The 14,085-nt window shown below is 41.5% G+C and overlaps 1 protein-coding gene across 1 annotated transcript in view; it reads left to right on the top strand.

Annotated features, from left to right (window-relative positions):
* CDH19 (cadherin 19) overlaps positions 1-14,085 on the top strand; it is a 44,914-nt gene that overhangs the window by 14,424 nt on the left and 16,405 nt on the right. The window contains exon 7 of the mRNA XM_068397259.1: positions 3,072-3,208. Within this exon, the coding sequence (XP_068253360.1) occupies positions 3,072-3,208 (137 nt within the window). The remainder of the gene's footprint in view (positions 1-3,071; positions 3,209-14,085) is intronic.

A 14,085-nucleotide genomic window follows, 5' to 3' on the forward strand; every position in this document is an offset into this window, starting at 1 on the left:
GTTAATCATGCTTTCATTGTGATAGCCTAGGTTATTCCAAAGCTTGTGGTTTAACGCCAGTAGGCAGCTAAGGACCACACAGCTGCTCGCTCACTCCCCCAGCCAGTGGGATGCAGGAGAGTATCAGAAGGGTAAAAGTGCAAAAACTGATGGGTTGAGATAAAGACAGTTTAACAATAAAAAAAGAAAAGAAAAGAAAAGAAAAGAAAAGAAAAGAAAAGAAAAGAAAAGAAAAGAAAAGAAAAGAAAAGAAAAGAAAAGAAGAAAACAACAAAGGGGGAAAAAAACACCCCACCAAAACCCTAAGAAAAACAAGTGATGCAAAAAAAACCCCAAACAATTACTCACCACCAGCCAGCCGATACCCAGCCAGCACCCGAGCAACAGCAGCCTTGGCCAGCCTTCACTCCATCCCAATTTTATTGCTGAGCATGACGTCATATGGTATGGGATATCTCTTTGGTCAGTTGGGTTCAGCTGTCCCAGCTGTGTCCCCTCCCAACTTGTTGTGCAACCTCAGCCTACTTGCTTGTGAGACAGCATGAGAAACAGAAAAGGCCGTGATGCTGTGTAAGCACTGCTCAGCAATAACTAAAACATCCCTGTGTTATCAACGCTGTTTTGGTCACCAATCCAAAACATAGCCCCATAGTAGCTACTATGAAGAGAATTAGCTCTACCCCAGCCAGAACCAGTACACTAGGTTAAATCCTACCCCCTAGCCCAAAATCTAGATAAATGAGTTTTGTTTATGCATCTTTGCAATCACTTTGAGATGGGGTAATATTTTAAAGAGTAACCTGGAGAAGGCTGTGCATAACAGCAGAGCTAGGCTGCCACAGTCAAAGCTGTAAGTGCCTGGAGGTGTTCCAGTCTGTTCCCAATAACTTCTGGAGATATGGAGAGATGGACTCATTGCTGGGAGGGAGACACAGAACAGCTCCACTGGCATCTGCTCAGCTCAGCATGATCAAAAATTTACCAATTCCCTACATCTACCACAACTGCCCCGTAGAGATATTATATAAAAAAAGTCCCTCAGACTTTTAATTTTGCAAAATAATTGCTGTTTCTTAAGGGACAAAACAGGTAATTATATCTTTAACAAAGTGTTTATAATTAATGTATCTTCTTGAGATATTTGACGTCACTGTGTACTGTACAATTTAGACAAGCTAGGATACAGGGACAAATGGATGAGATAGAAAATAACTTCTATCTGATGAGATACAATATATACTTTTGGTGTGTATATTAACTTAGCAGATTCCTAATAGCAGAGAGAGAGATATATATATAGCTACCTATAGTTACAGCTTCAGAGGTTTAGTCAATACAAGGCCATTTGCTATGATTTTACATTCATTTACCGTTATTTAGTAAACTACTCACAGGTTAAATTAAATAAGAATAAATTAAAATATATATGTGCTACTTTATCCAAAAAAAGGGTGTGTTTGTGGTTTATTGAGATGACAGCAGCATCTCCTGTGAAACATTTAAACACAGTGCATATATATGACTTCTTAGTTTGAAATATTTTGATGGAAGTTGCTACAAAGTGAATATGTCTGCATAGTCCCAAAACAGTGACACATATATTGCATCACTGAGTTGTTTTAAAATAGTGCATGTCACTTCTAAAGTAAAGATATATTCATTGGGCTAAGTGCCACGCATATGGATCTAATTTTGAAAACATTTCTATCATAAAAGGCAGCAGTTGCCTATAATACAGAAAACCAGCTGTGTTGCATTGTTGACCACAGTTTTCAAATAAACAAAGTAAGCACAGACATGCAACAAAACCTCACTACATTAATAATAAAAAAATAACTAGAAAATATCCAACATAGATTTTCTGAAAATTATCTATCAAGAATCAGATTACCAAAAAAACCCCAAACAAAACAAAACATTAATGTCAGAAAACCCTAAATAAGCTTTGGATATAGAGGATGAGGAATACTCACATTAAAAAAAACAAAGTAATTGAATTGTGAATCCCTAATATAGGTGTTTAGAAAAGTCACATCTTTGGCTCAGATGATAAGAACTTTCACTGACTGTTGGTTCCTTGATTTATCCTGTTACTGATTTTCAAAACAGACAAAATGTAACTATAAATAACATGTTATAGAGTCATCCAGCTGCTGGCACATAATCTGAGCTGGATCCCTAAGTGCCAACAGAAGACAGAAAGACTTTGTCAAGCACAACTAAAGGTACAATAAAAGAGGGAATAAATGCATGTGGGAATTCCAAACTGGAATGGTAAGAACCTTTCAACTCTTTAAACAGGAATTATTTCCACAAAATACACTCTACTAGGACCTGTGACATACGATCTTTTTTATATGTTATGAAAATTGTTTGTAAATATCCTTTCCATTTGAACCAAAACCTTTGGTGTCTTTTTCAGTCTCTCTCTGGCCTGTGACCAGTGGTTAGACTTTTAACAATTTGAATGGTATGTATGTATGTACATGTGCATATGCATGTCTGCATACGGACATAGCATCCAGAGCCTTTTAAGTGAAGACTCAGGAACACTGGACTCATTTGCAATCATCTCATGCATTAGGATTTTGTACCCTACCTAGGTGACACCTCATTACAGATAGTTGTCTGTCTTTCTTTATAATGCCCATTCCCTTGGCATCAGAGCATGTCAGCAATGATGACAAAATAGATTTGCCATTATACCTCCACTTAGCTGTTAGTGTTATTCATTTCACAAGTGGCACTTCTGCTGTTTCTTTTCACTGAAGTCATTCACCTGCTGTGAGTCTGACTTAGAAGTAAGAACGAATAATGCATTTCAGATTCAGTTCACATTAATATAGATCTGAGACATATTTAGTTTTATAAAAAGAAGAGCTTTGATCTTGGCAGCAGTGAATTTTAAATGTTTATAAGTGTACATTTTTCATGATTTCTGAGTAGTTGCAGCACACATTTATATGTATATATGCACCGCTCTGTTTTCTCAACTGACAATAGGTTTCTATGTCCTTGCTTCTGATGAAACATTTCGGTATTAGGGAATCTCTTTACTTTTTTTGGTGCAGGTATTCTATTGTCCATGGAACACATTTGAAGAGATTGTTCAGCATCAATGAACACAATGGAACAATCATTACAACTAAACCTCTGGACCGAGAGACAGCTTCTTGGCATAACATAACTATTACAGCCACAGAAATAAGTGAGTAAGAAATTTAAGGAACGCTGTGTTTTTTATACTGCGAACTGTAATTGTCCTCTGAATATTCCTTCTTTTAAGTGGAGAGTATATGCTTCTTTCTCATTATATTATTGTTCCTTGCTACATTAAGAAACATTAATAAAATTATTAGTTAAATAGAAGCGGAATGTACTTGAGCTCCAAGGTTCTGTGCTCTTTCATAAAATATGACCTTATAAAAAAGAAAGGAAATTATAATAAGATCGAGACTGTAACACTTTCAAGTTATACTGAAGCATATGAATTGCTCCTGCAGTGCAAGATCTTATGTTAAATTAGACCCTGGCTAATTTCACACCAGATTTTTGACTAGCGTGAAATTAGCCAGGGCCTAATTTAACACCAGTCAGAAACCTGTGGCTCATTAATTGTGAATATAAGGTCTAAATCAGCTAGACTTCTCTTCAGTGACAATTAAATCTGTGAAGCATCTTTTATATAGATTTCACCTGTCAGTTTGATTTGAAAGTCAAATGCAAATTGCCTCTGTTTGTGCCTTTAGTGATCTGGTTGCCCTAACTCTGGAACAACACTCTAGAAAATTAACAGCTAGTGATTTATAAGGCAGTTTAACAAGATTATTGGGATATTATTTAAAAACTAATCACATCCATCCCCAGGAAGAAGAAAAAACATATGAAACCAGAGTCCAATCAATAAATCAGACAGGTTTTGCCATATATTTTTAGCATGTTTTTTTTAATCCTGAATCTCAGTTAAATGCTATTTATTGCTAAGACTACTTTAAACATATATTTTTAAATTGCACTTTTCCCAAAAGGGAGCATTCCCTGTATATATGTAGAATATTACTGCCAGAAGTTTAATATAGGATAGTCAGTAGTCATTTTCATTGAAGTCTTTATTTTGTATTTGGGAATTGATAGTATTTTCTTCCTTTTCAGCTTCTCTGTGAGTTTTTAAACATGAATGCATTTTACTTCTCATGTTGTTGGGCAGCTGGCAGGTGTTGGTAAAATTGATCCCTGGCATATTTTTGTCATGTCTTGAATAGTGCTATGGAAACACAGCAGGATGACGTTGGTCTGGACTTTTATGTTTAGTTAAACAGTGTAATAGGAAAGAAGCAAATGTTACAAATGAATAAGTGTCTCCTGCAGCAAAAGAAAGCGAGTCTTTCACAGTAAGGAAAGTTATTGTAGAGAAACCGAGCCCTCATTATCTTCATATTCTTATTCTTTATTTCTTTAATGATGATAAGGTCACTATCTAAAACACTATATTCAAAAGCATTGAAGTTAGGTCACCTAGGTCTGGGCATACCTGAAATGATTTATGTTATGAACTTGTATCATTTTATTCCTTGAAATATAGTCATAACACACCCTGTGTGTATGAGACATTTGGTGGATGACATTGTGGCTCCACTGAAGTTAAATCAAAATGCCATTAGAGTTCATCCACACAAGATATTCATTGCAGCTGAGACAGATATTGAAACTGCATTACAACAACAACCTCCCTGGGGGTCTGTTAGGGTCCTGGCATACATAAAGGACACAAGCCTTTTGCCTCCATTGCAATGACAGGGATCAGAGATTAGTAAGAGGAGCTTGCCTCTGTTATTGCAGACTTGTGGTATGGATCATCCTATCCTTATGCCATTGAGATAGCATGTTTTAAAGGTACTCAGAAGTAGATCTAATACACTGGACCTTAAACACAAGCAATTGGAACCTGCAATCTGTTAAGTCTTATTCCACTTTATGTTTAAGATGGTTCTAGCTCAAGAGAAATCAAGTTTCCTTTGATCAGTTTTTGCTTGATGGTAGTCAGCTTCTACCTAGTACAAGGCTGAAGCATAAACAGCAGCATTCTAACCATGCATGAGAGCAGGCAATCCTTAAGTCATCAAGTTTACTTAACACTGATTTACTGAATCAGATGAAGACTGACTGACAATTAATTAATTTAGACAAGGAATATCTGCTTCTACTTTCTCTCTATTGACTTATAGATGACCAACAAAGATTCCCAACAATAGGAACTGGCTTGAGCTTACTTTGATCCGCATTTCTCTATACGCCCATTGGAAAAGTGCACTGCTAGTCGTAAGCAAACTTACCCACAAGAGACAACAGTCATTTTCCCAATGGATATTGCAGCTGTCCTTTCGTATTGGATTCCAGACCTACCACATGACTACAGAACTTACAGCTCTTTGAAGGTTTCAGTGATGGATCATATAATTAATTCAATATTTAATTGTCATGCCACTTTGGTCATATATCCTTTTGTTGACGGATTTCTAACTTTTTAGATTAGTCCTTTTTAAAGAAAAAACGTGTCCATTCCCTTTAGGAAGTAAAGAAATTTACTTTAGCTAAAGTTATAATAATAACAACTATTATTATTATTACTGTTGTTATTACTACAAGTTTCCTTTTACTTGCTGATAAGAATGCCAAGCTTTCTTTAATCCTCTGCAAGAACTGAGTTCTACTTTGTCTCTAGAGATGGTTACTGCTTTTCTTTTAACACAGCTCTGAAATAAGCAAGTTACTAATTTTGGTCCCTAGTAATTAAAACATCGACTTCATTCTTCACACTGATCCAGCCTATTGCACTTGGTAATCTGTTCTCTCAGACCTTGTTTTGCAAATTCCAATCTCTCTCATGGAGATTATGACAAAGAAATTTTCTGCTCATTGAAAGATCTTTAGCCTTATGTAGGATATGAGTACAATAGCTGTAGTCAAATTCTGCCAAGTATTTTCCTGTGTAAGGTATAAAAGACAAAATAAGTGTTGCCTACCATCTTCCCCCATTTCAACCAAAGTCGTCATTCAGCTTCACCCTAAATCTTCATTAAATATTTACCAGATACTCATTCCAAGAGTGACTTTGTAATGTGTTGCTCCCTCCCAAAAAAAAACCCACCACCTGTGATTTCAGAAAAATTAAAAACTTCCGTACTGTTATTTTCCAATAGCAATGTGAGAAATGCTCATCCTTGTTATTTAACTATATGTTGAGGTAAAAAAAAAACAAAACAAAACCAAAACCGGAACACAACCCAAATATAGCAAGGAAGTAGAAACAAGACTATTACCAAAAGTAAATAAAAAAGAAGGGTTATTTATTGAAAGAAAACAGATGTGAATGGCAGCTCTAGGCTGAAAGGTACTATCTAAATGTTTGTGCAAGCAAAGAGTAGGCTTTAAAGCCAATATAGTATCCATGAATCTTATGAACAAGAAAGTTAGGAATAGGCCAAGGTCGCTGTGTCCTTCCCATACTACTTTGTATATGACTGAAGCCACCAAAGGTATTCCCTGCCTCCTAATAATTGTTACAAATTTTTGCTTTCAATGCTAATTCAGCCAAATCTCTGCCCTACACATCCGATTCTGACTTAAGTAAAAGAGATTAAGTCCTACACTCTTGGTATTATTTCTAAAAGGGATGAGTGCTACTTTTTATTTTTATTTAAGAAATAAGCTGAGCACCATTTCATTGCCTATTGTATTATTATGGATGTTGGGATTCAACAAGAGAAATGTCATCCCACAAAGAAGTATTTTTGAGATGACTGACAGACCATGAGCTTTGGTAAATTAGCACGACTGTAATGATTTCACAGGAGGAATAACAATGTGAAACTGCTGAGTATCTAGCCCTTTATCTCTGTGGTAGTTGCTCTTGCTGCCTTTTCCTTTGGCAAAAGACTCAAAGTTATCAGCACAGATTCCATGAGATCCAAGAAAACAAATGTTTGCTCCAAGCAACTAGTGAATTATACATTAAAAAAGCAATGTAAGAACCAACCAAACCCACACAGTTTTAAGTGAGGCAGAAAGGAACAGGTTTTGGTTTTCTCTTAAAGATCCATTTTACTAATTTAAGAAAACGTCTTAAGGACTTCTGAAGAGGTCAGAAGCAGTGACGCTAGCACCCATCATAAGGCATATTTTAACTATAGTGAATATTGTTGTGAGTGACATACTTCTGGTTTAGACAGAATAGATTGAGATATTGATAGATATTTAGGTTTATAGATATTTAGTATTCCTGGAATGTTTTAAGATTATTTTATTCACTGGAAAAATATCTTCATTACGGTCCTTACCCAACAACATGTCCAACTTAATGTGAACATTACTGTTGCAGTGAAACTTCTTGACTACTAGAGTAATAAATTACATTGTGGGGAAGGCAGACATTTCTCAGAGCTATGCCATGTAAGTGAGGATTCAATATGCTGATAGACAAAGAACTTCCGAGAGGTATTCAGTATAGGATCATAGAATCATTTAAGTTGGAAAAGAACTTTAAGACACCGAGTCCAATTGTAAACCTAACTGTCGGGTTCCGGATTTAAGGTCCGCCTCCAAAGCAAATGTAGAAATAAAATGCAGACAGTCCCCGTCCGCCCCCCCTGCTCCCCGAGAGAGAGAGAGAGAGAGAGAGAGACCCGCCTAATTAGTAAAAAAGGAGCAACTCTAGAAATAAAACGCAGACAATCTCTCTTCCAAGAGAGAGACCCGCCTAATTAGCAATTCCAGTGCAGCCCACGTGCGGTATGCCTGGTTCAATGCAGACAGCCCGCGCGCAGGGCCCGCAAAAAAAATATAAATAATTCCAGTGCAGCCCACGTGCGGCGTGCCTGGTTCAATGCGAACACCCGGTATACTTAACCTGCCTGTAGGTAAAGCACCCCCAAAAATCCTGACCCAAAATATTAAAGATTCGTGATCCTTGAGTTCGGACAAAGCACAACCGAGGCACGGTATCAACAAACTTGGCTCTGACTTTATTAGGTCCAACAATGAGGCAACTCAATATTCAAGGAAAAGAGAGAGAGGTAAAAGAAAGAAAGAAACAGAGAAAACAGTTGAAAGAGAAAAAATATTCACCACCCTGAGATCCAGCGGCGTCCCGCGGGAAATTCTTCCTTCCTACTTGGAAGATGGCGGTGGGGTCCCGCGGGGTCGAGCGATCCAGCCTCTTTTATAGAGTTTTTCGGCAGAGTCATGTGACTGGGAGCCGTCAGTCAACAGTTCGCACCAATCACAGGTCCGAAGGCGAGACATGTCCGGTTCCTGTGCCGTAGGATTGGCCCCTTGCCAGGCTGTCACCGGAGACACACATCCGGAGGCGGGTGGAGGGCGGGCGCCTAGCTTATTGCGTCATCTTGCATTGCCAGGCTCAGGCATTCCAGGCAGCCGCCATAAGATGTCGCCCGAACACGTGGTTTATGATTTCTGAGACAATGCTCAAAAGGAAGGGGACAGATCCCCACACTAACACAGCCAAATCCACCACTAAACCATGTCCCTAAATGCCACATCTACACATCTTTTAAATGCCTTCAGAGATTGTGACTCCACCACTCCACTGGGCAGCCTGTTCCAATGCTTAATAACCATTTCAATGAAGAAATTTTTCCTGATATCCAATCTAAACCTGCCCTGGTGCAACTTGAGGTCGTTTCATCTCGTCCTATCACTTGTTACCTGGGAGAAGAGACTGATACTCACCTGTCTACAACTTCCTTTCAGGTAGTTGTAGAGAGCGATAAGGTCTCCCCTCAGCCTCCTTTTCTCCAGATTAAACAACCCCTGTTCCCTCAGCCACTCCTCATAAGACTCATAAGACTCCCTTCACCAGCTTCTTTGCCCTTCTTTGGACTCGCTCCAGTACCTCAATGTCTTTCTTGTAGTGAGGGGCCCAAAACTGAACACAGTATTTGAGGTGTGGCCTCACCAGAGCTGAGCACAGGGGGACGATCACTTTCTTAGTCCTGCTGCCACACTATTTCTAACACAAGCCAGGATGCTATTGGCCTTCTTGGCGACCTGGGCACACTGCTGGCTCATATTCAGCTGGTTGTCAATCAACACCCCCAGGTTCTTTTCCACTGGGCAACTCTCCAGCCACTGTTCCCCAAGCCTGTAGCATTGCATGGGGTTGTTGTGACCCAAGTGCAGGATCCGACACTTAGTCTTGTTGAATCTCATACAACTGGCCTCAGACCATTGATCTAACCTGTCGAGATCCCTCTGTAGAGCCTTCCTACCTCAATCAGATCAACACTCCTGTCGAACTTTGTGTCGTCTGCAAACTTACTGAGGGTGCACTCAATCCCTGTATCCAGATCATTGATAAAGATATTGAAGAGAACTGGCCCCAACACTGAGCCCTGGGAAACATCACTTGTGGCTGGCTGCCAACTGGATTTAACTCCATTCACCACAACTCTTTGGGCCTGACCATCCAACCAGTTTTTTTACCCAACGAAGAGTGTACCCATCCAAGCTATGAGCAGACAATGTCTCCAGAAGAATGCTGTACCTGCAGATCTTTATTCCCTTGGTTTCAAGTGACATATTTATAAGCATTTTTAGTACATAAATATTTTTTTCAGCCTAGTCTATATACAACTTTTGTACTATGAAACTAGTATAGTTAGGTCTGGCTTTTCCTTGTCTGAGGTATTTATAGCAATAAAACCTTGTGTAAATGCAGTAAATGAAGGAAAAGTGTGCCTTATATTAGCAGAGTTTATTTTCCTTTCATACAGAAATAAGCCATATTGACACATCTTTTATATCTAAAGCCACAGTAATAAAGTGTAATAATGTACAGTAATAAAGTACATTTTTATAACAGAAGCAGTACAGCTTCTGTGAGTACAAAATGCCTAAGAATTAAACCTGTTGTGCAAATAATACTTGGAACAAAACTATAGGCTCAGACTATGAAGTCTGTCAGCAGTAATGCCTTAGACATGCCTGGGCAAAATCAGATTTCTTTCCAAATACGTGTTTGGAGACCAGTGGATAGAACAGCTCTGTTGTTCCAAAGTCTCAGCTTTCACCTGTGGCCACTGCAATTACTCCATGTCTAGCAGTGGTAGAAATATTTTTTACAGCATGTGAATTTGATGAAATTTTCTCCCAAATCTTCAAAATTTCAAAACACTAAAGAAGAAGAAGAGTAACAGAATTTCTTGAAGGATTCACAGAATGACAGAATCACAGAATGTTGAGGTTGGAAGGGACCTCTGGAGAACATCTAGTCCAACTCCCTACCACAGCAGGTTCACCTAGAGCACATTGCACAGGGTCACGTCCAGGTGGGCTTTGCATATCTTCAGAGGAGGAGACTCCATAACCTCCCTGTGCAGCCTGTTCCAGTGCCCATTCTCTTGACATCCAGCCTTAAGGTATTTGTAAGCATTGATAAGATCCCTTCTCAGTCTTCTCCAGGCTAAATAGACCCAGCTCTCTCAGCCTCTCCTGATAAGAGAGATGCTCCAGTCCTCTGATCATCTTTGTAGCCCTCCACTGGACTCTCTCCAGTAGTTCCTTGTCTTTCTTGAACTGTGGAGACCAGAACTGGACATAGTACTCCAGATGTGGCCTCACTAGGGCAGTGTAGAGGGGCAATAACCTCCCTCAACCTGCTGGCTACACTCTTCCTAATGCACCCCAGAATACCATTGGCCTTCTTGACCACAAGGGCACATTGTTGGCTCATGGTGAACTTGTCCACCAGAACTCCCAGGTATTTGTCTGCAGAGCTGCTTTCCAGCAGGTCAACCTCAAACCTGTACTGATGCAGGGGGTTATTCCTCTCTAGGCACAGGACACCTTTGTTGAATTTCATTAGGTTCCAGCTCTCCAGCCTGTCCAGGTCTCTCTGAATGGCAGCACAGCCTTCTTGTATATCAGCCACTCCTCTCAGTTTTGTGTCATCAGCAAACTTGATGGGGGTATGCTCAGTCCCTTTGTCCAGGTAATTAATAAGTTAAACAGGACTGGAGCCAGTACTGACCCCTGGGGAACACCGCTAGCTACAAGCCTCCACCTAGACTCTGCGCCACTGATCACAACCCTCTGAGCTCTGCCGTTCAGCTAGTTCTCAATCCACCTCACTGTCCGCTCATCTAACCCCCACTTCTGGAGCTTTCCTATGAGGATGTTGTGGGAGACAGTGTTAAAAGCCTTGATGAAGTCAAGGTAGGCAACATCCACTGCCCTCCCATCATCTACCCAACCATTGTGGTATGCATGATGTTAAGAGATGTAAGAAAGCGCAGCTGCCTCCTCTAGCCACTCCGGCCCAGAACCCTCCTGCCCAGCTGCTGGAGCACAGCGCGGTGCCTGGGGACACAAGGTCTCTGCCCAGCATCAGGACATTTTCATGTTTGCAAGCTCAACCCGTAACAAAGCTGAGCACATGTCCCAGAGACACACACACAGAGGCACAGAGAATGCTGACTTGTCTGGTCACACAGACTGCCACAGACAAGGTGCTGCCTTCAGCAGCATCTACATACATGTCGTACATAAACCTCAAGGACAGACAGCCAATCCTGTCCTCCTCGTCGGCTGGAGAGGCAGAAGGTCACTGGTGCAGGTGCACACACATACACACATGACACTCTCCAGGTTCACAATCACACACATACTCATGGATCCCTTCAGTACTTGCACAGACCCTCTGCCCGGACCCCAGGTCTTCTTGCCTGCTTCATGGGTCCCCAACTCACCAGCTAGTCCATGCTCGATTCTTGCTGGCAAAACCGCAGCACTCACACCCTCGTCCCTCGTGCACCCCACATTCACAAGTCCCCCCTGAGCATACCAGCATGGACCCCCCCTGAGCACCTGGTCTGGACCCAAGGCCCCCCTACTCACTGTTGAGTGCAGCCTAAAGGTTACTAGAGAAAACACACACACACTTCATGCACACACAGTTTGGGTAAGATACAGACATTCATCCCCTGTGCCCCCCCCACTCATTCCAGTAGCTGGTACCACGGGCAAGGGGTGCCCACACCCCCATCTGACTCCAGTAGCTTGCACCAGTTTCCACTCACACATACACAGGTCTCACCAGTAGCTGGTACTTAGTCCCTGCAGCACACATACACATGCAAGGATAGAAAGTGAGATGATGCAGAGAGATAGCTAAGAAAAGTCTGAAGAAGAAGATATAAGATGGTGGGACTGACTGGTGATCAGGCGCAAGGCTCAGCCAGACAAGAGTACTGACAGGCCCCGTTTTACATGCAACCCGCTCCTTTTATACCCCTTTCTGTCTTCCCTCTCTTTGTTCCTCTCTGTATGTCCGTCATGGGTCTGTGAAGCTCCACTGATACCCATGCCCCTCGAGGTCTGTGATCCCTCTAGTTTACAGTCTTATCAGTTGCAAAGTCCAGTTTGGTCTACCTGGAATTATTGCCCTGTGGTTTCTGGATAGCCCACCAATTATTGTGAGGTTTGTTTCTTGTCATTGTCTCCATGTTTGTTTTGTCAGGTCTGTGTCTTGGTATATTTTGTTTCTGTTTTCCTCTTTTTCTCCCTCAGTTTTCCAAGTGACAAGGTCCTCGATCTGATAACCTCGCAGGAACAAACTTTCTCACACTCTCATGTGCTCCCATCAATTATTGTGTCTGACCAGGTTTGGTTCTTGTCAACCCCTCCCTTATCATTTGTCCCTCAGGTTTGTGTCCCTGTATGTTCTTGGTTATGACTTCCTCCTCTTCTTATTAACTCTTGTTGCATTGAATAAGGTCCTTGATCAGATACCCTTAGAGGAGCAGACACTCTCCTTATGCATACCCTTACATATGACTAGTACAGTAAATTGTTCTGCATGAGCAAAACCACATTTAATTTCTTCAGAGATCTCATTTTTTTACGTTTAAATCATTTTCTGACTTGGTAACTGAAAGAATGAACAAATCCAAAATTTAACATTAAATATCCCTATATATTTCATAGAATCATAGAATGGTTTGGGTTGGAAGGGACCTTAAAGATCATTTAGTTCCAACCCCCCTGCCATGGGCAGGGACACCTTTCCACGAGACCAGGTTGCTCAAAGCCTCATCCAACCTGGCCTTAAACTCTGCAGGGGAGGGGACATCCACAACACCTCTGGGCAACCTGTTCCAGTGTCTCACTACCCTCATAGGAAAGAATTTCTTACTAATAGCTAATCTCAATCTATCCTCTTTCCGTTTAAAACCATTATCCCTTGTCCTATCACTACAAGCCCTTGTAAAAACTCCCTCTCCCGCTTTCCTGTAGGCCCCCTTCAGGTACTGGAAAGATGCTAGAGAGTCTCCCTGGAGTCTTGTCTTCTCCAGGCTGAACAGCCCCAACTCTCTCAGCCTGTCTTCATAGGAGAGGTGCTCCAGCCCTCTCATCATCTTCATGGCCCTCCTCTGGACTCATTCCGACAGCTCCATGTCCTTCTTATGTTGGGGGCCCCAGAGCTGGATGCGGTACTCCAGGTGGGTTCTCATGAGAGTGGAGTAGAGGGGCAGAATCACCTCCCTCGACCTGCTGGCCGCACTTCTTACGGTTGACCTTCTGGGCTGCAAGCACACATTGTTGGCTCATGTTAAGCTTCTTGTCAACCATCACCTGCAAGTCCTTCTCCTCAGGGCTTCTATCAATCCATTCTCCACCCAGCCTGTATTTGTGCTTGGGATTGCCCTGACCCACCCGCAGGACCTTGCACTTGGCCTTATTGAACTTCATGTGGTTCACACAGGCCTACTTCTCAAGCCTGTCAAGCTCCCTCTGGATGGTATCCCTTCCCTCCAGCATGTTGACTGCACCACACAGCTTGGTGTGGTCAGCAAACTTGCTGAGGGCGCACTTAATCCCGCTGTCCATGTCGCTGACAAAGATGTTAAACAGGACCGGTCCCAATACCGACCCCTGAGGAACTCCACTCGTCACTGGTCTCCACTTGGACATAGAGTCGTTGACTGCAACGCTTTGAGTGTGACCATCCAGCCAATTCCTTATCCACTGAGTGGTCCATCTGTCAAGTCCTTGTCTCTCCAATTTAGA

This window comes from Nyctibius grandis, chromosome 3 (assembly GCF_013368605.1).
Source record: "Nyctibius grandis isolate bNycGra1 chromosome 3, bNycGra1.pri, whole genome shotgun sequence".
NCBI classification, from domain to species: Eukaryota; Metazoa; Chordata; class Aves; order Nyctibiiformes; family Nyctibiidae; genus Nyctibius; species Nyctibius grandis.